General features: G+C 38.6%; 1 protein-coding gene across 1 annotated transcript in view; it reads right to left on the bottom strand.

The window, feature by feature from the left end:
* Positions 1-24744, bottom strand: part of LOC149145896 (uncharacterized) — a 120707-nt gene extending 95963 nt beyond the window's left edge. Inside the window, exons 1-2 of the mRNA XM_089446422.1 lie at positions 24221-24744; positions 23806-23897 (exon numbers count right to left, since the gene is read on the bottom strand). Of these exons, the coding sequence (XP_089302548.1) occupies positions 23806-23897; positions 24221-24422 (294 nt within the window). The 5' untranslated portion in view covers positions 24423-24744. The remainder of the gene's footprint in view (positions 1-23805; positions 23898-24220) is intronic.
* Positions 24745-26689: the final 1945 nt, after the last annotated feature.

Below are 26689 nucleotides of genomic sequence, written 5' to 3'. Positions count from 1 at the left end.
CTTTGTTTTTATTTGCCTTATCATTTTGTTGAAATGATTTTTCATTTTGAGACTGAAATGGCTTAGGACCCTTGTTTGGTTTAGGACCATTCTTTTTAGGATATGGCTTCTTAGGATTCTTTGAATTTGGTTGTTGTTGGGCGGCTAAGGCTTTCTTAGAAGAGTTTCCAAGATTAAGAAGACCAAGATGTAAGAGTTTTTCTTGTTCTCTTATTAAAGAATCACAAAAGGCATCAAAGGAAGGGGACTTGTAGTCTTGTCCTTGAGAAATGAAGGCTTCTCTTGTAGAATGGAAGGTGGAAACAAACACAGAGTAGGCTGGTCCCAACTTAGTAAGAATGGAATAGATAAGGTTACCATCTTCTTTCTTAACCTTAACACCTTCCAAGAGAAGTCTAAGGGTCTTGAACTTTGACAAAAAATCTTCAATGGAAATAAAATATTGGGGTCCAATGTAAGCAACTCATTTTCGAGTTGATGGGCTCTAAGTTCATTTTTAATTCCAAAAACTTTAGTGATCTATTTCATTGCTTCATTAGAAGTATCAAGTTCTGCGATATGGAATCTAAGGTCTGGAGAAATAGACATCCCTATTAACCCACGTGCCTGATCTTGCCTATTTTCCCATTTGGTTGCTTTATCTTCATCTTTCGGTTTGGTTTCTTGGCCTGAGACTATGTTGTAAAGACCTTTACTTCTAAGTAAATCCACAATGTAGAACCACCATTGGAAGTAATTGGTGCTGTCAAGAATAACTTGGCATGGACTTTCCATTTTAACAGAAACTGAAGCTATAGATGTCGAAACTAAGTGTTCCAATGGAAAGATCTCGAAAAATTAGGTTGATTCAAAAAAAATGGCTCTGAAAACAGCTTTCAGATGAAGAAGTTATGGCTTTTTGAAGAAAAATTGTTGAAGATGCCGACGAAATGCGGGAATGTGCGGAAATGAATGATAATTTTATATTTAAAAAAAATCCACCCCCTTTCCAAACTTAATCTAATTAGCTCAACAAAAAGAAACACTTGAACTCAAGACCTCTATTCTCATAAAGTAGCTTTAGACCAAGTGAGCTAGATTAAAAGGTTAGTAATTTTTGGAAAAGATGAAGGTTTTTTTTTAGTCACTGAAGCTTTGGGGTGCGTGCTTACTTGAGAAAGCTCTTTTTTTCCTACAAAACAAAAAACACAAAACCCAACACGGACATACAAAAAAAACAAACCTTACGACTTGAAGTTAGCTTTAGCCGGAAACTAAATATTTTCCTCAATGTTTCTGATTTTCCGAGATCACACTAAGGCGCAGCGGAAAGGAGCTTTCACATGAGAAAAATCCTTCCTTTCTGTTTCTGATTTGCCCAGATCACACAGAGTCGCGGGGCAAAGAGCATACGCAGAAATGAAAGGTATAGATCCGGTAATAAAAAAAACAAAGAGCTAAATAAATCGAAATAAACAGAGAGAAAATAACTAAAAACTACAAATAAACATTGTATACCTCCAGATCTTAAAAATGACATAGCTAGGGCTACCAGAAACCTTTTTGCGTCAAACGAAAGGGGTTCCTCACTTGAACAGATGCTCCTAACACAATAGAGCAGTCCTCTCGGCCCGAAAGCAGTGAGTAACAGTAGATCTAAGAAACGACAGTCGGATGCAGTTTTACCGGCTTCAGATTTGGATCACCAACGGATGCGGCCCTCAAATAGCTCTGATACCATGTAGGAATTTACAGGGTAAGTTCCTCAGATAAAACACCAAAGGACACTGCTCACAAACAGATCACAGATCAATACACCAGTATTGTTGACGTGGTTAAAACCCTCAAAGAGGGAAACAGTCCACAACCTGAGCCAACGCGGCCACTTCAGGCAATTTATTAATAAAAGAATGAAAATTTACATAAGCTTATCTCATGAATGGTTACCCTACAAATGACCCTCCATGCTCTTTAAATAGAGATCATGGACCAATCGGGTGTTAAGCCATGGATCAAGTGTCGGTAATACCGAGGAGAGAATGAACCGTCAGATCACTACATATCGTGACCGTCGGATTGTAAGTTACAAAAGTACATAGTAAAGAAACACACTTTACCTAACTCTACACTAGACCAAGTTATACTTAACTATTTCCTATGTGTCAGAATATCCTACACTGAATTAAATAATTACAACTCAAAATAAACTCAACCTGGGCCCCTAAAATTTAGGAACCACTCTAAATGATTCTAGATAGACTCCCAACTCGAATTAACTGAGCCAACTAACTTGAATTAACTGAGCCAACTAACTCAAATTAACTTAGTTAACTATTACAAGTTGCTATGAGAATTAGAATTACAATTTAATTCCTAATTTAATTCAAGGACAAAATTAAATTAGGATTTTCTTGTTGCATTTCAACACTCCCTCTCAACAAGAAAGGGATTATCTGCTACCCTGATCCTGCCTCTGCAAAAACTCAAATTTGCATCTTGACAGTGCCTATGTCAAAATATTTGCATCCTGTTCCTTTGTAGGAATGTACTACAACAACATGAATCTCCTCTGCACACAATCTCGTAGATGGTGATATCGAATGTCAATATGCTTGGACAGATCATGAAAAACTGGATTGCCAAAGAGTTTGATACAACTCTGATTGTCACAGTAAATCATTGTTGGATCCATCTGCTAACCAAATAACCTAACAAGGATCTTCCTCGTCCAAATAGTCTCACGAGTTGCTTGACTAGCAACCATGTACTCTGCTTCTGTCGAACTGAGTGCAACTGATCTCTGCTTCTTGTTGTAGCAAGAAACTATTGCTAACCCAATACTAAAGATTCCCCTTGATGTGCTCTTCCTGTCAGATGGAATCCCTGCCCAATCTACATCTCTGAAGCCTTGAAGCTTCACTCCCTTTGTTTGTTCATACCAAAGACCAAATTGAGTGGTGCCTCTCAGGTATCTCAGCACATGTTTAGCTTCCTTCCAATAGAGTTTGGTTGGCTTAACCATGGCTTGCCGCTTAACTAAGATGGTTAACTGTAAAACACATGTTCGACCATGTTTTCACCAAATACATAAGTGAACCCACAAGTTGTATATAAATAGTAGCCTCCACTACTTCACCTGAAGTAGCATCCTCCTTCCTCCAATTACATGCTAGAGGAGTCTCCATGGGTTTGTTGCTCTCCATGTGGAACTTCTTCAGTATCTTGATGGCATACTTACCCTGGGAAACAAACAGTTCCTCATCTCCTTGCCATACTTCCATACCAAGAAAGTAGTGCATGAGCCCCAGGTCCTTCATCTCAAATTCTCTTGCATGATCCTCTTTGCAAGATTTTATCAGCTTCCCATCACCTATTAGAATCAAATCATCGACATATAATACTATAATAAACAATTTACCTTCAACCACAATATGGTAAGGTTCGCATCTGCTTCACTTTTGGTGAAGCCTAACCCGGTGAAATAGTTGTCAATCCTGGTGTACCAAGCACGGGGTACTTGTTTTAGTCCATACAGCACTCGCTTGAGTCTGCACACATGTGACTCTTTGTTGAAGGTCTCAAATACATCCAGCTGCTCAATATACACCTCTTCCTCAATCATATAGTTGAGGAATGTTGTCTTCACATCCATATGATGTATCTTCCATCCCATTTGCAGTGACAGTGCTAGAATAGATATGATTAAAGAGTACGTTGCTACTGGAGCAAAGGTCTCTTCGTAATCAATTCCCTCCACCTTAGAGAATCCTCTAGCCAAAAATATGGCCTTATGTTTCTCCACACTCCCATCTACTACTTGCTTTACCTTGTAAATCCATCTGGAACTCACCATTGACTTGTCTGTTGGTCTTGGGAAGTGGGGACCACTTCCCAAACACTGTTTCTGATAATGGAGTCATACTCCTCAACCATGGCATCAACCCATACTGGTTGTTGCACTGCTTCCTCGAATGAGGATGGCTCAATCTCTACACTCTCGCTCATCAGAGCCATGTAACCAGTGTACTGATCTGGTGACCTCCTCTGCCTGCGTTGTGATGTGGGTGCTCCCACATTCTCTCTAGCATCATGCATCAATCTTTCAGCCTCTCTGGTACGCTTCCTTCCATCTCTGGAAGTCTCTGCATGAGTGGGTGCTTCCACTCTCTGCTCCTCTGCATGTGGCTGCTCCACATCATCCTGAGGTTCCTCCTTTGGAGCTAAAAGCTCCTCATCTGCATGTAACTGAAGCTCCCTCTCAAGGGAACATCTCATGACCTTCTCTTCATCGAACTTCACATCTCTACGAACCACTATCATCCTGTTGGATGGCAAGTACACCCGATAGTTTTGAGGTGTATCAGTGTACCCCACAAATATGCCCAACTTAGCTGTTGGCTCTAGCTTTTTTCGTGCATCCTTAGTAACATGACAGTAGACTGATGAACCAAAGATCCTGAAGTGTGCCACATCTGGCTTCTTACTTGAAAAAGCTTCTTCTGGTGTACTCATCCCGAGAATTCGATGAGGGCTTATGTTCTGTAAATAAACAACTGTGTTGCATGTTTCATCCCACAAGTGCAACGGTAGGCCCTAATCATGTAACATTGCCCGTGTCGCTACCACAATACTTTTGTTCTTCCTTTCAGCCACCCCATTTCGTTGTGGGTTATGAGGTGTTATTAACTCTCGTCGAATGCCTTTCGATACACAGAAGTTCTTGAATTCATTCGACACATTCTCCACCGTTATCGCTTCTGAGAGCCTTAACTTTGTGAGAGATTTTTCGGCGAAAATCACATGGAATACCATTTGTCGACGCATTTCGAACCAACTAGTGTGGTTCATCGTCAGGACAAGTTGAAGAAACAGATCCAGCTTAGCATGTTAAATAGTCTGAGCAGAGCCTCCAACGGCTAACTTGACTAACGGATAGTTTGACTCTAGGACCGGGGTCAAAATTATTTTATTAATATAATTAGTAATACCTAGGACCAATATCTTAAAAATATAAAAAATATATAATTGTTTTTAATGGGTATCCAGTTCAAAAAATAAATATTATAAAAATTATAAGTTAAATAGTATTTAAAAGGAAATTTAGTTAAATAAAGGACCTTATAATATATGAATAAATTAAATGCCTAAATACAAATATATAAAGTAATATATAAAATAATTCTATTTAAAAGTATTATTAAAAATTATAAGTTAATTAATAATTAAATGGAAAATTAGTTACATAAGGGACCTTATAATATCCGAATAAAATAAAGTAATATCAAAAGGATGTTAGGTTAGTTAGAAAATTATTTAAAAAGAATAAGTTGATTAGAGTTTAAAAGTAATTTAGTTATATAAAGGACCTTATAATGCATAAATATAAATAAATGAAGTAATATAAAAAATAATTGAAATGCGTGTTTATTTAGAATTATTATTAAAATTATAAGCTAATTAGTATTCAAATGGAAAATAGTCACAAAGGACCTTATAATACCTTAAGTAATAAGTTGTTAGAATAAAAATAAGAAATGAGAAAATTAACACTATAATAATAATAATAATAAAAGATATATATATAAATAAATAAATAAAAATAAATAAATAAAAATAAAAATAACCTAAAGAGGGGTTGGAAAAACGACTAGGAAGAGAGTGTTGGGACCCAACACCTACTGATTTTCCAGCCATCCTCCCTATTGAGATTGCTTGGCCTCTTTTCAATCTCAAGCGCTTCCCTAAATTTTCGATGATGGAAATGTGAAACCTTAGCAATAACACTAGCCTCCTCAATACAAACATGATGATTGGTTTTCTCAGCATGTTCAGCTAAAGCGGAAGACTTAGCTCTCCTATGCTTAAGGACCGTTGCGTGCTCGCTAATCCTTTGATTAATGGAGCGACTAGTCTCCCCAATATAGGGGGTCCCACAGGAACAAGGGATCATATAAACACCTTTCATATCCTTAGGGTCGATAGGATCCTTCACTGATCTGAGTGACATACGAATGGTGTTCAGGGGCCTAAAGGTCACAGGGATACTATGCTCCCTGAGAATCCTTCCAATTCTATCAGTGGTCCCCTGAACATACGAAAGATGGACACCTGGAATTCGTTCCTTCAGTTCCCTTTTAGTCAGAGAATTCTTGGAAGCTTTAAGGAAAGCCCTCTGACCCATGTATCTACTATAACCATTCTCAACAAAGACATCAAGCAGATGGGATTTTTCTTTCTCAAATCTCTTCTTGTCCGAGATCCTTAGGGCCCGAGTAGCAAGGGTATTGAGAACACCCATCTTTTGAGCCGGGAAATGGTGGGAACTAGCATGAAGATACTGCTCCATATGAGTTTTCTTCCAAAAAACTTGATGAGCGAGGGAACCATCACTATTCTTAGAAATAAGAATATCAAGGAATGGAAGGCATCCATCAACTTCCTGCTCCTTAGTGAACTTAATGGCCGAGGATTGATTGTTGAGATAATCAAAGAAGAGATCAAGCTCATCCTGGCCATGAGACCAGATGACATTGGTGTCATCCACATACCTTTTCCACAACTTTGGCAAAAGCCGGGAAGAGTTAAGAACCTTGGACTCAAAATCCTCCATAAACAGATTAGCAACGACAGGGGAAAGGGGTGAGCCCATCGCAACCCCACAGGTTTGCTCAAAGAATTCTCCCTCAAAACTGAAGAAGGTGGAAGTGAGACAAATCTCAACCAACCTAGCCGTGTCAGGATCTGTTAGGCGGTTGATCACCTCCATGGCGTCATTAATAGGGATGCAAGTGAACAGGGAGACAACATCAAAACTAACAAGAATGTCCCCAGGTTCAAGCTTAATGTCCTTGAGTTCTTCAATAAAGGAAGCAGAGTCTTTTACGAAGGACTCCGTATGACCAACTAAGGGCTTAAGCTTTAACGCAAGGAACTTCGCAAGAAGGTAGGTAGGACCTCCAATGGTGTTGACGATGGGCCTTAAGGGGGCTCCTTCTTTGTGAATCTTGGGGAGACCATAGATTCTAGGAGTAATAGGGTTGCTTTCAATGAGTTTTTGGTGCAAGGAACTCATTGAGCTAATGGATTTAATGGCCAAAGCCACATTCCTAGGCACCTTCTTCAAAGGATTTTTAGGGAGCTTTTTGTAGCTACCACTATTATGAAGATGATCCAATATCTTGCTGCGGTAATCAGCCTTTTTAAGAATGACGGCAGCACCACCCTTGTCTGCCTTAAGAACAATGATATCTTTGTTCTGGTTTAAGGATCTGAGAGCTAAAGATTCCTCCTTGCTAAGGTTGCTCTTAGGCGGCCTAACCTTTCTCAAGGCAACAGCACAATCCTGCCTAATAGTATCCTTGATCCTATCAGGTAAACCTCCGATCCCAAACTCAATTTCACAAATAATATCCTCCACGGGGATTTTTCTCGGGGCTAAGGCAAAATTTAATCCTTTGCCCAGAACTTTAAAAACAGAAGGGGGGAAAACGAAACTGGAAAGATTTATAACCCTGTTACTAGAAAGAGAAGAAAGGTGAAGATTATTAATACCAGAAGTCCTCTTATTCTTATTATTTTTCATGTTAGAGATGTTGGTGTTAATCTTGTCCATACAGTTATTATTATTATAAATAATACTATTATTATTATTACTACTAAAATTAATATTAATATTATTATTAATACAATAAATATTATTATTACTATCATAATTAATAATGTCATTATTATAATTCATAATATTATCATTATTCTTATTAACACTGTTATTATGATAATTCATATTACTATTATTATAATTATTAATGTTATTAATGAATTCATTATTATTATAAGTATTATTATTATAATTATTATTAATATTATTAATAAAATTATTATTATTAAACATATTAAAGTTATCATTACTGTTCATATTATTATTATAATTCCTATTAATAATGCTATTATGATTATTTATAATATTATTATTAGAATTCAAATTAACCATATCAATAATATCGTGAGGCACTGCAAAACCCGCCAGATCTCCAACGCTGAACGACGAACGGGGAACGGGGATCAAACCCCCGTTGACCTCTCCAAACCTGCCAGCCACATCACTATCGAGGATCACAGACTTGCTAGGCACCGGGGACAAGGAGCTATCCTTTAGCGACAACGAATTTAGGAACTCCACGCTGACCATATCACACCATATACTTCTACGCGCTGAGGGATCGGAGCCATTGGTAGGAGAATGCTGATATAAAACCACCGGATCGGAACCCTTGGTGCCCGGGGAGGCAGAGAATTCATTGGTCGACAGCACAGTTGGATCAGAAACGCTGAAAGTTGGCACAACACCTCGGCTGCTATCAAATGAAAACCGTCTTACGCCTGGAGAAAAAATGCGTTCAGGATCACTGGCGACTGGATGGGAGCAATTGCTAACCTTAGAGTGATTTCCCGCAACGCAGGAACCAAGACGAACGATCCCCTGAGAAGCAAACTCCAAATTGCAGGGTGCAAGGGCCGCTTGGTCTTCCTCTGCGTAGAGATGACCCTGGTTACTCCCTTCCAGTAAAACAGAACCCACTGTAGATGAATGCAGGTCTGAAGAGACAGAATCGGCTCCATCAGAGTGAGCTGAGTTAACCAGTGACGGGAAACCAGAGACCCCACCGGAGCATCCAAATAACCAATCATTCAGCGCAGAAATTTGCCCAGATGAGATACGGCTGCGGGAAGCTGCTCCTGCGGCTCTATCAAGAAATGCTGAATTCCCAGCTAGGTTATTTTTATTTTTTTTTATTTATTTATTTATTTATTTTATTTTATATTTATATATATATATATATATATATATATATATATATTTATATATATATATATATATATATTATTATTATTATTATAGAGTGTTAGTTTTCTCATTTCTTATTTTTATTCTAACAACTTATTACTTCAAGTATTATAAAGTCCTTTGTGACTATTTTCTATTTGAATACTAATTAGCTTATAATTTTAATAATACTTCTAAATAAACACCCATTTCAATTATTTTTTATATTACTTCATATATTTATATTTATGCATTATAACGTCCTTTATATAACTAAATTACTTTTAAATTCTAATCAAATTATTCTTTTTAAATAATTTTCTAACTAACCTAACATCCTTTTGATATTACTTTATTTTATTCGGATATTATAAGGTCCCTTATGTAACTAATTTTCCATTTAATTATTAATTAACTTATAATTTTTAATAATACTTTTAAATAGAATTATTTTATATATTACTTTATATATTTGTATTTAGGCATTTAATTTATTCATATATTATAAGGTCCTTTATTTAACTAAATTTCCTTTTAAATACTATTTAACTTATAATTTTTATAATATTTATTTTTTGAATTGAATACCCATTAAAAATAATTTATCTATTTTTTATATTTTTAAGATATTGGTCCTAGGTATTACTAATTATATTAATAAATTAATTTTGAACCTGGTCCTAGAGTCAAACTAGCCGTTGGTCAAGTGAGAATTGGAGGCTCTACTCAGACTATTTAAGATGCTAAGCTGGATCTATTTCTTCAACTTGTCCTGACGATGAACCACACTAGTTGGTTCGAAACGCGTCGACCAATGGTATTCCATGTGATTTTTGCCGAAAAATCTCTCACAAACTTGATATGGATCACAGAAGCCTGAACTCTTTAGCCTTAACTTTCTTGCCAGTATCTTTCTCGACAAGTGCTTTAAATTCATAAAAATTAGCGAACGTTTGATCTTTCTTTTGCATGAAGAAAATCCAGCACTTACGAGAAAAATCATCAACAAATATTACATAATACCCGTGCTTAGTCGTGGATGCTGTCAAGAACGGTCCACACACATCTGAGTAAACTCAATCAAGGATCGATTGCACTCGACTATCTTTATCATGAAAGGAATCTTTGGTGTACTTCCCCAATGTACACCCTTTGCATGTGTCTCTTTGCTCTAGTGTACCCTTGGGAAGTCCTATAGAAATTTGTTGCATGATCTTCAAAGCTCTGTGGTGCAAGTGACCCAATCTTCTATGCCACAACTCACCGATGTCTCGGCTTTGCACCTTCTCTGCTTTTGTGCTCAAAGCAGCACAGTCTTCTACATCCAATTTGTAGAGGTTCTTCACCCAAACCTCGATCTGCTTCACCTATCCTGAGGCTATGTGACGAAGGAAAGCCTTTCCCTTGCTAAATATCACATCATAGCCACGGTCCTCCAACATGGCAACTGAAACCAAATTCTTCTTCAAACCTAGAACATACATGACATCTTTTAATGTGAGAGGAGAACCAGACTCCCTCTGAAAGGTAACAATATCGATGTCGATTTCGCTATACCTCCCATCATCTCTCATCTCAATGTGCATCTAGAGGTATTCTCCGCCAAGTCACTGAAGAACTCTTTGTTGTCGGTCATATGGAATGAGGCTCCACTATCCAAGTACCACACACTACCCATCATCGATGTCACCATGCAAGCGATGAAGGTGAAATCCAGTTCGAATTGTGAAGCAAGAGCTTCACCTACCACTCCTCCTAAGGCCTTCTTACCGGCCTTTTTGTGCAGACACTTTGTGGCGTAGTGTCCCACTCGTGACAATGAAAACATTCAATCTTCGACGTGTCCGTCTTCATGCCGCCCTGGATAGAATCTGATTTGGAATGGGATGACGTCCCCTTCCCTTTCTTCGTCGTCCTAACTAAGGCACAATTCTCCTCATCATCATGCTTGGATGAGGATCCATCTCTGGTGTTCCATCGAAACTCTTCTTGTACCAGGTTGGACCACAATCGCTCCCTCTCTAGTAGCTTCTCCCTCCCATTAACTGATTCCTAGTAGTTGTGCCAGTTTTTGGGAAGTCTTAGAATTGCTAGGCTCACCAAATCGTCTTCAACCACTATAACACCGTCACTTCCCAGATCATCCCGACATTGGGTGAACTTGGTCAAGAACTTTGGTATTGTGTCGCCCTTCTCCATCTTGATCTTTCTGAGCTTGTCCTTCAGTGCCAGCTTCCTGTGGTCATTGTTGTTTTGAAAGAAGTCCGTCAAGGGCTTCCAAATTGCAAATAGAGTTTTATTACCGTGGAGGTTCGAGACAATATGATCTCGAACTCCTTCTAGGATAATTCTTCTCGCCTTTGCCCCACATTTTCTCCACTTTGCCAGATCCTGAGCATTAGCTAGCTTAGGAATATCTTTATCTATGAATTCCTTAAGCCCATTGTATTCCAACACTGCCTCCATCCTGTCCTTCCAAGCAATATAGTTTGAACTACCCTCAAGAGCATATTCAAGTCTCAATCGTAGAACGACATCCTGCTGGCTCTGAAGTATGATACTGCAAATTTGATTTCTCCTGCAAAAGACAAACACGTATTCTCCTCTTTTATAGTGATTTTGCTTTGATACCATGTAGAAATTCCTTGTAGATTCAAACTGCAGATTGTAATATGCTAAAACAATTGACTTGAATCTACTCTACTCATCAGCGGAAACAATAAACGATCGATGAAATCACGAAGCATAAAAGAGAAAGAATTCAATCACACATAACACAATAATTTTCTAGGGAAAGCCACAGCTAAAAACCCCTGTTATCTATATATTACATTAATCAGAAAATATGAGAAGATTACAATACTTTGCTCAAGCCCGAGCAACCTCTGCATTATCTCAATCTATCTCACTGCTTCACAAACAAGCTCCAACCAATACTTAGCCAAATTTGTTGCCTGCCAAGCTCCTATTTCTTTGTGTTGTTTCCTTGGGAATTAGCCCATATTTAATTGGGAAATTCCACAAATATGAAGTGCGCAATCCTCATAGGTCTCCCTCTGATTTCATGCACCACTTGTACAATTCGAATGATTATACAACTCATAGTACACTGTCCCTGAACTCCAATCTCAATTGGGTCTTTCTATGATCCAACATACATGAGTTAATTATGAGTGAATCTTCATTTTACTGGTTGAGCAGTGCTGGTTACACCCCACTACTGGATCTCCCACTAATTCCTCCATTAGTTGGAACTAGTTTAATTGACTTTAACTCAGTTACACTGAATTAAATAATTACAACTCAAAATAAACTCGACCTAGGCCACTAAAATTTAGGAACCACTCAACATGAATCTAAATAGACTCCCAACTCGAATTAACTGAGCCAACTAAGTCAAATTAACTTAGTTAACTATTACAAGTTGGTATGAGAATTAGAATTACAATTTAATTCAAGGACAAAATTAAATTAGGATTTTCTTGTTGCATTTCAACACTCCCTCTCAACAAGAAAGGGATTATCTGCTACCCCGATCCTGCCTCTGCAAAACTCGAATTTGCATCTTGACAGTGCCTATGTCAAAATATTTGCATCCTGCTCCTCTGTAGGAATGTACTACAACAACATGATTCTCCTCTGCCCACAATCTCGTAGATGGTGATATTGGATGTCAATATGCTTGGACCGATCATGAAAAACGGGATTGCCAAAGAGTCTAATACAACTCTGCTTGTCACAGTAAATCATTGTAGGATCCATCTGCAGACCAAATAACCTAACAAGGATCTTCCTCGTCCAAATAGTCTCACGAGTTGCTTGACTAGCAACCATGTACTCTGCTTCTGTCGAACTAAGTGCAACTGATCTCTGCTTCCTGCTGCACCAAGAAACTGTTGCTAACCCAATACTAAAGATTCCCCTTGATGTGCTCTTCCTGTCGGATGGAATCCCTGCCCAATCTACTCTCTAAAGACTTGAAGCTTCACTCCCTTTGTTTGTCCGTACCAAAGACCAAACTGAGTGGTGCCTCTGAGGTATCTCAACACATGTTTAGCTTCCTTCCAATAGAGTTTGGTTGGCTTAACCATGGCTTGACTAAGATGGTTAACTGCAAAACACATGTTCGATCGTGTGTTCACCAAATACATAAGTAAACCCACAAGTTGTCTATAAATAGTAGCCTTCACTACTTCACTTGAAGTAGCATCCTCCTTCCTCCAATTACATGCTAGAGAAGTCTCCATGGGTTTGTTGCTCTCCATGTGGAACTTCTTCAGTATCTTGTTGGCATACTTGCCCTGAGAGACAAACAGTTCCTCATCTCCTTGCCATACTTCCATACCAAGAAAGTAATGCATGAGCCCCAGGTCCTTCATCTCAAATTCTCTTGCAAGATCCTCTTTGCAAGATTTTATCAGCTTCTCATCACCTATTAGAATCAAATCATCAACATATAATACTATAATAAATAATTTACCTTCAACCACAATATGGTAAAGGTTCGCATCTGCTTCACTTTTGGTGAAACCCAACCCAGTGAAATAGTTGTCAATCCTGGTGTACCAAGCACGAGGTGCTTGTTTTAGTCCATACAACACTCGCTTGAGTCTGCACACATGTGACTCTTTGTTGAAGGTCTCAAATCCTTCCAGCTGCTCAATATACACCTCTTCCTCAATCATATCGTTGAGGAATGTTGTCTTCACATCCATATGATGTATCTTCCATCCCATTTGCACTGACAGTGCTAGAATAGATATGATTGAAGAGTACCTTGCTACTGGAGCAAAGGTCTCATCGTAATCAATTCCCTCCACCTGAGAGAACCCTCTAGCCAAAAATATGGCCTTATGTTTCTCCACACTCCCATCTGCTACTTGCTTTACCTTGTAAATCCATCTGGAACTCACCATTGACTTGTCTGTTGGTCTTGGGACCACTTCCCAAACACTGTTTCTGATAATGGAGTCATACTCCTCAACCATGGCATCAACCCATACTGGTTGTTGCACTGCTTCCTCGAATGAGGATGGCTCAATCTCTACACTCTCGCTCATCAGAGCCATGTAGCCAGTGTACTGATCTGGTGACCTCCTCTACCTGCGCTGTGATGTGGGTGCTCCCACATTCTCTCTAGCATCATGCATCAATCTTTCAGCCTCTCTAGTGTGCTTCCTTCCATCTCTGGAAGTCTCTGCATGAGTGGGTGCTTCCACTCTCTGCTCCTCTGCATGTGGCTGCTCCACATCATCCTAAGGTTCCTCCTTTGGAGCTAAAAGCTCCTCATCTGCATGTAACTGAAGCTCCCTCTCAAGGGAACATCTCATGGCCTTCTCTTCATCGAACTTCACATCTCTACGAACCACTATCATCTTGTTGGATGGCAAGTACACCCGATAATTTTGAGGTGTATCAGTGTACCCCACAAATATGCCCAACTTAGTTGTTGGATCTAGCTTTTTTTGTGCATCCTTGGTAACATGACAGTAAACTGATGAACCAAAGATCCTAAAGTGTGCCACATCTAGTTTCTTACCTGAAAAAGCTTCTTCTGGTGTACTCATCCCGAGAATTCGATGAGGGCTTATGTTCTGTAAATAAATAGTTGTGTTGCATGCTTTAGCCCACAAGTGCAACGGTAGGCCCTAATCATGTAACATCGCCCGTGTCACTCCCACAATACTTTTGTTCTTCCTTTCAGCCACCCCATTCTGTTGTGGGTTATGAGGTGCTATTAACTCTCGTCGAATGCCTTCTAATGCACAGAAGTTCTTGAATTCATTCGACACATATTCTCCACCGTTATTGCTTCTGAGAGATTTAACTTTCCTGCCAGTATCTTTCTCAACAAGTGCTTTAAATTCACAAAATTTAGCGAACATCTGATCTTTCTTCTGCATGAAGAAAATCCAACACTTACGAGAAAATCATCAACAAATATTACATAATATCTGTGTTTGGTTGTGGATGTTATCGAGAATGATCCACACACATCTAAGTGAACTCAATCAAGGACCGCTTGCGCTCAGTTGTCTTTATCATGAAAGGAAGCTTTGGTGTGCTTCCCCAATGTACACCCTTTGCATGTGTCTCTCTGCTCTGGTGTACCCTTGGCAAGTCCTGTAGAAATTTGTTGCATGATCTCAAAGCTCCATGGTGCAAATGGTTGAAAAGTGTAACTAGGTTCAGTCATCATAATGACATGTGTAATTGTGATTTTTATGTAATTGATGTAAAGAAGAAAAACAAAATGATTGTATGCTTGCTTCATGGGTTTCATGAGCAAGAGATTTTATTTTTAGATGGCTCCCATTGAGAGCCTTTAGGATTTGTCATAAAAGTCAAAGAGTCAATGTCATGTATGGAGAGCCCTTCTTGGGCATGTTACAAATGTATACAAGTCTATAGGATTGCCAAATAGCCCTCCAAGACAAGCACTTGTTACTCCTCTTCAAGTCGGCCTCAAGACAGAGAAGAATTCATGTCGGCTCACCTAAATGGAGACACACCTCTTCGGATTCACAGGTCAGCTTATTTACATGGGACAACAACTATATATATGCGTGTAGGATCTTCGCATTTCAAAGTCAAGTCATTTGGATTACCTCTTAAATTTGGGTGTCAAATCTGAAGGAACTCAGATAGGTAAGGAAGGGACAGCAAGGATCTATTTAGGGCTAATCACAGTGAAGAAGTTCGGATCACACTCTGAAATTCAGATGGACAATTACAGTCAACAGTTCGAACATAATTTCATGAAGAGGCTCAGATAAGGGTACATAGAATCTCGGTGTAATTGCAGAGATCACAGTGCGGATTGGCACAGAGAACTTTGGCAAAGTTTCAGTGATACCACAATGACATCCTCTCACTATGTCAGTGCTATATCACCGCAAGTGTAGAAATTTCTGTTTTCCCACCCCGGTGTTTTTAGTTTCTCCTTATTTCTCCCATATAGTTAAATGCCCTTTCCCATAGCCATACATTTAACAAGCTGAAAAAAATAAATTTGTTGAAAACACAAATTCTGGAAATTTTACAGAATGCTGGAAATTGCAGAAATAAAAATCAGCAGTAATAAACAGCCATTAAAACACATTTAAACACTGAGATTTTTGGTCAATGTGACCCTGGAAAAACCCCCTACAACTCTTGGGGAAAACCAGTTTGAGAGCTCTTCTTTATTTCTGAAAATTGCCTTTTACAATGAGAAATTTTCAGCAAAAAATCAGCAAGCAAATTTACAACTTATCTCTTTTCCCATGCTTCACAGCAAACTGGAAATTACGGCAAACAGGACAGCAATAAATGTTGTACGGTCTCCTCGATTTTCGTGCCTACTTTTAGCATTAAATGCTGTTGTATGGCCCTCGTTTTGCATGCAGAAAAACCAGCAAACTGCTCCTCGATTTTTGTGCAAACCTCTCCTCGAAAATCGTGCCAAAATCTGCCTTTCACTGTGTGCTGAATCAACTGTACAAATCTGTTCAATTGCTGCCTTGGAATGTGTGCCAAGCTGCTGTCTCCTTCTCCTCCCTGCTCAGAAATCTCTCTTGCTCTCTTGCTGTCCTTCTCCCAATCTGCTCATGAAAGAATTGAATCGAATGTGATCTTTTCCTCCTTTTCCTCCCTTAATATAACTCCAAATGACTTTTGGGTGACCCAAGTGACTTTTGGGTGATCTCTAAATCCAATGGCTGAAATAGATTTAGATCAATGGCTGAGATTAAATGCTCATTTAAATCTCACTTTTTATTTTTTAATTCACCCCACTTTAATAAAGACCCACTTAGTCATTTATTTCCAAAGTCACTTTTCCTTTCTAATTTTTCATTGACTTTATAAAAGTCACTTTAAAATTAGACTTAGTAACTTTATCACTTAAAGTCACTTTTAAATTAGATTTAACTTTATAAAATTATAAAGTCACTTTAGGAGAAAAATTAAATTCTTTTGGACACTTTTCCCTAGGCCAAAGATGAAAGCCTAAGAGAACCACCTGTCCTCTGGTACCAAATTTCAACAACAAGAAGCTCGGTGTAATCACTGTCTCACAGAAAAGAAGTATTTAGTCCCACCACAGGAAGAAGGTCACAAGTGTGTGACAATATCTCAGTGCTATTGCAAGGGAGAAGGTCTCGGTACTATCAACAGTGACTATGGTTCAGTGGTATGACTTCAGAATTCGGTGCTACTAGAGAAGGAGAGGTTTGGCATCCTTGATAAACTCAGTGACCACAGTTCGGTGTCATCACATATGGTGCGAGATTTCAAGTAGAAGGAACCGAGAGAGAGTAAACAAGGTGGAAGAGGACTTGTGTCTTCGTCTTGGAGTGGCTAATAGGTCAAGGGTCTTGGTCTTGGTATTTGTCAATTAGAATCTCCATAAGAAGAATTTGTGCGGGTTTTCCTCTCAAAGAGTGAGAGGTTTTGGCCCTAGTTGATAGCCTACATTCTATGTCTCTTGTCTATTTATGTTCATGCATTGGTAGTTGTTTGATGAAGAACACTAATAACTTAAGTAAAGAAGATCCTAATCTAAATTTGTAAAAAGCACTCATAAGAGAAATCACCTAATTCATGATGCCCTAGATTTCTCAACACAAGTGACCCAATCTTCTATGCCACAACTCACCGATGTCTCGGCTCTGCACCTTCTCTGCTTTTGTGCTGAAAGCAGCGCAGTCTTCTACATCCAATTTGTAGAGGTTCTTCACCCGAACCCCGATCCGCTTCACTTGTCCTGAGGCTATGTGATGAAGGAAAGCTTTTCCCTTGCTAAATATCACATCATAGCCATGGTCCTCCAACATAGCAACTGAAACCAAATTCTTCTTCAAACCCAGAACATACATGACATCTTTTAATGTGAGAGGAGAACCAGACTCCCTCTGAAAGGTAACAGTACCAATGTCAGTTGCACTATACCTCCCATCATCTCCCATCTCGATGTGCATCTGGAGGTCATTCTCTGCCAAGTCACTAAAGAACTCTTTGTTGTCGGTCATATGGAATGAGGCCCCACTGTCCAGACACCACACACTACCCATCACCGATGTCACCATGCAAGCCATGAGGTTGAAATCCAGTTCAAATTTTGAAGCAAGAGCACATGCCACTCCTCTTGAGGGCTTCTTACCGACCTTCTTGTGTGGACACTTTGTGGCATAGTGTCCCAACTCGTGATAGTGAAAACATTTAATCTTCGACATGTCCTTCTTCTTGCCGCCCTGACTGGAATTTGATTTGGAATGGGATGACTTCCCCTTCCCTTTCTTCGCCTTCCCAACTAAGGCACAGTTCTCCTCATCATCATGCTTGGATGAGGATCCATCTCTGGTGTTCCGTCGAATCTCTTCTTATACTAGTTCGGACCACAATCACTCCCTCTCTAGTAGCTTCTCCCTCCCATTAACTGAGTCCTGGTAGTTGTGCTAGCTCTTGGGAAGTCCTAGAAGTGCTAGGCTCACCAGATCATCTTCAGCAACTATAACACCGACACTTCAAGATTCCTTCAAGATTCTTGTGTGGGGGTCCTCCTTTCTTCTTCTCTTGAGTGTGCTTCCTTTTCACTTGAGTGAGAGGCCTTATAGGCCTACTTTTCTAACCCAACCAATGAAATATGTGTGACTGTGGTGGAGGGTTGCTAAGACAACAGAGATACCCTCTTTATCTTCGCACGTGTGACTGCGGCTTGCCCTAGAAATAGTGCTCTTGAGCTCGGTTGTGTACCCTTCTTCTTCGTTGTGCTTGGAGACCTTTTCTTCGCTCTTTTCTACCCTTTCCTTGTGCCTTCTTTCACAGATTCCAGAGGTGCTTACTTGACGTTGTAATGGAGTGGACAACCTCTATATGTAGAGGATAGTCCCTCCTTTTAGGCCGACTTGAAGGTCGACTAGGAGACTGCAAGCCGACTTGACATTTATTAATTCGGATTGCTTCTTTGGTGTTGTTACATGCTTGGAGGGTTATTCTTTGACTGTTATACAAACGTATACATGGTGTAACATGCCCTTAAGGTCTTCAACATTTTCTTTTGACCATTTGACTCACCTATAGCACTTTAACATGTGCTAGACCTATTTCAATGAGCAAGAAACTCATTCACATATATTATAAAAATAATATTTCTTTTCTTAAATAAATACAAATATCAAAAGTACACTTTATGAAGACCGAACCTAGTTACATTTCCTTCAACAAAAGGGAGTGACAAGGAAGAGATGGAGAGAGGGAGAGAGGAGAGGAGGGAAGACAAAGAGAAGGAGAGGAGAGGAAGAGAGGGAGACAAAGAGATGGAGGGGGGAGAGAGGGGCAGAGAGAGAAGGAGAGAGGGACGGAGATAATCACTGAATCGGAGGGTAGAGAGAGAGAAATGGGGGAGAGAGACATAGGGAGGTGGGTGAGAAAGGGACAAAAAGGAAGGAAGAGAGAGAGGACTTGAGAGAGAGAAGGAGAGAGGGAGGGAGAGAGTAGGAGTGGAGAGAGAGAGGGAGAGATGGATTCATCCTAGATATGGTATGTGTGTATATAAAAACTAGCCTAGATCCATCTTAACCCTGGATCTATCAAACGCCGAGAAGGATCAAATCTTTCTAGGTGCAAACCTTTCCTCAAGTTTTGCACTCAAAAAAAGGTTTGCACCTCAAGAGATTTGATCCCTCTCAGTGCTTGATAGATCAGGTTAAGATGGATCTAGGCTAGTTTATGTTTTGCTAGAGTCATTCTCTTCCATAATGGGTACACTTGCCTAGGTGCATACTTCAATGCTAAAGTAGTGGAGTGCTTTAATGTTGGTGATTACACTTGATCTTGGGCACAATGCTTGATAGGCATGGAACATTTATGATGGTTGTTACATCCTAATGGTTATGGGGATTTGTGGAGGAGTGATTCCTTTCATTAGTGAGCACTAGTGGGGCACCTTTATGAAATGGGTTACCCTCTCTTATAATGGGGTGAACTTATTGACGTTGACATCGTGTAGTTTAATGCACCATTTGAATTAGTAATTACCTATTGTAACTCACCTACTCTTTTGTACTCTATAAAAGGAGAGGAGGGTGCATTAGCTTAGCACTTTGTGCATTAGAGATATACTATGTTTACTAGTATGTTGCTATGAGAGCAAGTATTTGCAAATGATGTGTCATCTATATAAGTATAGAGTAAAGGATATTATGTTGGACACTGCTTGTTGCCCTGAATTTCCACACCATAGATTCATGTAGAATAGCTCCTAGTTATGTATTGTTTTAAATTATCTCATAAAACGTAGTGTTTGTACTAATGTTGCATGACACAGACATTTTTCGAAGCGAAGCGTCGAAAGAGTCATTTTCCAAAAATCTAGGAATCGAAGCATCTCGAAAGCATTTATTATATATACACATTTTTTATATTTTTTTGCAATTATATTCAGAAAAGACATCCAAAATAACAAATTAGTTGTAGAAGATATGTCAACATGCATATTTGTACATAAATCAAGATAGATATGACATCCATTGTACATCAATGATTAATTATTCGAGCATCAACCATCTAGAATCTAGATTCCTCTCCTCTTGTCTAGCCTTTGCCTCTACTTTGATTCTCTAGGGATATTAGTCAACATTGCCCAATTTTGATCAAACGACCTATTCCAAGCCTTATAATATGGTAGAGAAAGCTTAACATGCATAATCAATGATTTTGACTTGAGTGAAGGGTACATTTTTGCTAAGGCCATGACAAAGGAGTTCAAGAATCAACACCACCAACACCGGGGTACATATAGGGCTTGGTGCTCTTGATTAAATTCCAATCACATACCCTCATACATGATAATGAAATGCCACAATCTCATTGATCCTGAAACCCTGAAAACTATAAAGTCTACTGAATTTTGAATGGAATATGAGATTATATTTTCTCCATATGAGGTCTGATGAGGTTGGAACCACTCTCAAACATCCTGAGTCATTTCATGGTAATGTTAAAAATTTAAGTAAAAGGATGAAAATGAAATATAAAGGAGAATGTCACTTTTGCTTTAGGAATTTAACATTACCATTAGGGAGCATCGAGGAAGCGTCTAGGGAGCATCAAGGGCGCACCTTGAAAGTGTTCAAGAAGCATAATTCCTCACATAACAGTTCAAAAACCCAAGTCAAGTCCAAGAAAAAAGAAAACAAAAACCAAGTCGGCAGAACCGTTCGCCTTCTCCTAGATCCACTCGCGATCTGCAGTGGATCCTCAACAGATCCATGGCCAATCTGCGGTCAATACTTTTTGGATCCAACCAATGATCGACGAAAACGAGGATCAAGACCCCACAGATCCTGAATTCTAAGGAATGCCAAAAAATGGCAGAAGCAGGGTTTCGATTTTCGGATCCACAGTTCTGCCAGAGGATCGGAGGCAGAGGGAATCTACCTCTAGATCCCGGGGGGGTTCCTGCAACACTGGTTTGTACTCCTGAATTTATCAAATATTGTTTTGATAAATGTAGATTTGAAGTTTTTATAGGTGGATTCTAAACTTTCAGTTTGTAGCTATAGGTTGTAATTCTTTAAAGTGCAGATCTGAACTATGAACTAACACCACCTATATGAGGATAACCACTCTAAGCTTCTTTTTGAGGAATCTCATCAACTCATCCTCATTATGATGAACCTCCATGTGCAGATGATTTACAAGAGGCAAAAAAGATCTCATAGGTTCTCTTCCATGAATCTCTCCCTCTCCATGATGAATCCCCTAGTGTGCACAATGATGAATTTCTTTGTAAACAAGATTTAAAAGAGGCAAAGAATATTTTAGACTTTTCTACATGAGGCTCTCCATCTCTACAATGGATTTTCTGGTGAGTATATAATGTATTGGGAAACGGAAAGAAAATTATTAAGGGAAATAATGAACAGGTAGTGACTACGAGTTTTCAACTTGAATCTTCTCCATTTTAAATGTTTTCTCCAAATCCATGACTAGCTTTTTACATCTCTATGGATGACATGTCTGATTATAAGCAGTTATGTATTAAACTCAGTTTTGTAATAGAATTTTAGTCTTTACTCTTTAGTCATTTGATATGTGTACAAGACCACCTATGTTAAATAATGCACCAAATAGATAATTAGTATGTTTAGGATTAATTAGTTGAATAAAAGCCTAATTACTTCATAAAGGTAACACAGGTGACAAGTTAGGGCTTTGGTCCCTCTTTTGTATAAATATGGGTCTTCTCGTTGTCTTGTATCATTTTTTTATTAACAATCAAGGGACTATTGTTACTCATTTGAGTACCATATTAAAGATGTCCCCCTTTATATGTTAAAAAATGCATGTGCGTCCCATCTTGGGTGTGCGGGTGCCCCCAACCCTTTCTTCTTTGCCCCTACAATGTTTATTTCTGTTCACATTTATTATCATCATTATTTATGCAGTGGTAGTGTCCATTTTGGTTCCATGGACATTACAAATAGCAAAAGACCTAATGTTAGAGATGAAGTCGTAAGCAGAAACACTAATATGGATCTTGAATTAGGCTGAATGGGATAGTCAAATTTTTAGTATCTTTTTTAAGCTTTATGATCTTTACCCTACATTATGTGGCAAGCCACAATAGCTGATAGACAAAGTAGAGCAGAGAAAAAATCATTGGGTTTCTACAACCATGTCTCTTGCTGAAAGGCATCCAATTTGTATGAAAGTGCTTGCTGCTGCACTAATTTTTTACTCATCTTTCTTGTGCCGTCAAAGAATGACTTCGAAAAGCTCATTAGAATCTCTATATTCTCTAAAAATTTCAGTAGGGCAATAAACCAGATTTCATAGTATTCAATGAGAGTTCTTGCTGCTCTTCCAAGCATACAGGGAACTTGCTCTGACCAGCATATATCATCATGGCATTATTTTGTGTGCAAAGAGGTTTATAAAGGTTGTAGAGGTAGATGATGCACAGAAAGCTATAACCTGGAATGATGACATCAATGATAAAAGAAAAGGATTCAAGAACTTAGCCATTTATGATGTAGTTGTTGTGCCAGAAAACATTTAGTTTAAATTAAGAGATTAGCATGTGTAAAGCAACCTTACTTGATGATAATTGTGTAATAATCTAGTTGTTAAGTCAGAAAACATTTAGTTTAAATTACGATAATAGATTGTACCAAACAAGTCTTACTTGATGCTAATACTTACAAAGCAGAAACATGTCAAACACTCCTTTTTTATCAGCGTGGAAAGCGGTGTTAATTTGCCAAATACTCTTTATTTTAAATGCATAATATATATGTGTAGATCAATATTGTCACATCCAAGAGGGACAGAGCAGTTACACAAAGTTCCACTTCCTACATAAGCAAGGAGAGATAGCATATCAGTTGCAGAGTATCCGTATCTTCCCTGAAAATGACATTCCTGGCGGAAATCTCGATAGCCAGTTCTATCTAAATGCAGAAACTTGTACCAGATGGAACAAAGTAGTCACCCTAAGGCCGCTATGTACAGACGTAAAAAGAGAAGTAGATTTCATTAATTAATTTATTTCAAGTAATTAACCAAATACTTCAAAAGCATATGAAAATCAGTCAAGTATATTCCAAATTATTTGGATTAAAAAGAATCCCCTGACATTTAGCACTGTAATGTGGACAAGAAAATGAGTCAAACACTAATTGATTATAGTTTAACTAGGGCTATTTGCCCTGGAGGTGAAAGATTGATGAGCAACAAATCTGTTAATTTGATATTTTATACTGCAAAATGTTAAGGAACTCAAGTGAGTCAAGTTAAGTTTGACTAGAATGAACCAAATTTTGCCCTACTGTGGTCAAACGATTAAATGAAAACACGTTCAGTGCTCAGACCCTCTAATATGTGTCACCATCATAAATGAACCCGATAAGTTTAACTCTATGAAAAGGGGTCCTATAAACAAGGACGGTAAGAGAATTTTCATTATTACTATTATTATCAGAAAGCCAAACTTTTTAAAATGTATTTAAATGGCTTACCAGTTTGCTAGCCTCAGCTGCGAGATTTGCCAAGCGTTTGGGATGGCATGCAACATTCGCCTTCTGTAACAGCAGCGGACTCGTGCTCACTCCTATAATTGATTACACATAAAATTTAGAATCAGCCACATAATTATAAGATTCGATTCCGAAAGACTTGAGATCACTTCACTGTTAAATTTTGTAAATTTAGCTTAAATTTAGATATAACCATTATCAAGGCCACTCCCACAGACTGTCATGCCGTATTCTGTTACGTTAAGATAAATATGAATCCTAAATACTGGATTTTTTATGAAATTTGGGGTTTAGATAGCATTGATAACGAGATTTACCTTAACATAACAGAACATAACGGAACAGAACAGCCTGCGGAAATAATTGTGATGGATTATTGAAGGGAAAAGCAGAGGACCGTGGAAAACCCCAGTGGGAAGCCATTTTTTCCAGTCTTCGACTTCTGCCGACTGAATAAATAGACGGAGTTTCTTTGGTTGGGGAGAAGACGCTGAATCCTTCGATTCCGCGCGTAGGGGCGCCGTCAATTTCCTTCCATTAAACAGGAAACGGGAACGGTGGGGAAGGAGGAAGCCTGCACTGAAATCGATCGACGCCATTGACAAATGGTGCCCTGATTGCTTGGTCCGTCCGGGTAGAGCAAATGACGTAAAGTGAATTGTCGTTTGAGTTGTTGGCAAAAGTCGACGATGATACACAAATTTTCACAGCGTTGTTGTAGTCTGGCCACTCTGGCCAATGTATGCCTGGCCACTGTCTTTTGGTATTGGGATATTAATCTAATTTTGTTTTGAAGGTAGGAAAACTTATTGTAGTACAATTATTTCTGGTTGTTGATAGCAAATGCAGGCTGATTTATCATTAATAAAGTCAGGCTGCTTTGAAATAATTTGTTGGTGTTTTTTAATGAGACAGATTTTTTAATGAGGTAGACTTTTACTATGTAGATTTTCATTATTGTCGGATGCTTCTAGTTCTTGGGTCATTAAAGTGTTGTGTGAGAAAAACGAATTCTTGCACAATTACCCTGTTTCTTTTCCCTGTTTCCTGACCAGGTTACCTTGTTTCTTTTTCCTGACCAGTTACCCTGTATTGTTAGCGAAAGCAAATTTAGTTTGAAGGCATAGTCCATACCTATATATTAATATAATATTACCCATTCTTAATAAAAAAACACTAAAAAAATCCTTTTATTTTTCCAAATTTATATTAATTAAAATAATATCAACTATCATGTACTATAAAGTGTGTATGCAGTGATGGAAATGAATAAAAAAATTTAAATCTCAAACTATCATAAGTCAAGAAAGATGAAACTCTAAGTTGGGAGATACTTGTCCTATGAACATTGGTGAGACTTTTTGCAAATCTATTCCAAACACCAACTCCATAGGTCCGAGTTGGTGGTGGGACTTACTTTTTTATGGAGTTGTCTATAATGCGACTTTTTGGAGATTCTGGTGACGGAATCTGGCGGAAGAAATTGAAGTTAAATCTTGATTTGTTGCAGTTAAAAAACCATTTTAACTTCATATTTGGATTCAGCACCCTGAAAAACCCCTGGGACGCCTTGATTGTGCAGAAATTAGCTATCAAACTTGCAATTCCAATAAATTGCTGCCGGATTTTAACGGGAAAAACTCACCGGAAAGACTTCCAAAAAATCTCATTATAGACAACTGCCTTTTTTATTGTTGATATTTTTTATACTTATTTTTTTATTGCTTGTATTTTCCTACACTACATACATATGAGTGACGGTGACCCCTCCAAAAATTTAAACACTAATGGGACTCTTTACAAACTCCAAAAGCCAAAATTGATGATGAAACTTGTTTTTTCTAATTTTTTATAAATAAACCAAACTAACACTCATTCGAAACCCCAAACCTTCATCATTTCAACCCTGTTAAACCCTGCCATAACAGTGCAGGACCATCATTCATCCATTGTTCCCAGTCACTTCAATGCTCTTCGAGGTGCACTCGGGATTTCAACCAGACTTCGAGAGTTCAGGCTTATTCGGGCCCGACAAACCGACTAGTCCCATTCAAGTTGGTTCTCGACCTTACGCAACGAACATCCCGCGCTTGCTCCCTAATTATTGTGCCTCTAACGCCGCCTAAAGTGTCTCGGCCATACCAAGATTTAATTGCACACCAAATGTGTGACTCGTGACCTCGGCGAGATACCTCGGAAATGTGATCATGGGCACCCGCAATCGTGTGTATCTCTCGTGGCTTTCGACCAAAACATGATAACCAGGGTATACAATAAACAATCGGCCGGGTTGTAAAATTAACGCGCGACACCCATGATGATAAATACGAATCCCTAACAAAATTATCACAAATATTAACAAAATGACGGAATCTTGCCCTCACCATCTCATGCCGTCTAGAGGCTTCAATATTCATTTAAAATTACATAAAATTAGATGAAATTGTGTCATTTGTGTCGGCTGCAACGTCGCCCTTATGGGGAGCTTCAAAAAATCGGAATTGATTGGGGGTGGGGTCTATACCCCTTAATTAGTTTTCATTGTTATAATTTTCATACATTTTGATTTGATTTCTTTTGGATTTGGGTCTTATTGAGAATTAAAATTTCATTGTTCCGGTGATTTCTCTATCAAATTCATGTCACAAATTGTGACGAAAAAATGACCCTTTGTGATAGACATGATGGCAACCATGACTACTACCAAAGTATTATACTCGATGCATGGATACTCGATGCATGGTCATGGAAGAAATGACCATGAGGGTTTTGTATCGAAAATAAAATGGAATGGGTAGTTCACTCAAAATAAATTTACATCTAAGTTCGAGCAAACCCTAGTCAATACGACCCATGAATCATGGAA

This window comes from Pinus tabuliformis, chromosome X (assembly GCF_031772625.1).
Source record: "Pinus tabuliformis cultivar Carrire ecotype Pingquan chromosome X, CPIR1, whole genome shotgun sequence".
Taxonomy (NCBI): domain Eukaryota; kingdom Viridiplantae; phylum Streptophyta; class Pinopsida; order Pinales; family Pinaceae; genus Pinus; species Pinus tabuliformis.
The sequence above is the reverse complement of the archived record's forward strand: the minus strand, read 5'-3'. Positions and strand labels throughout refer to the sequence as shown.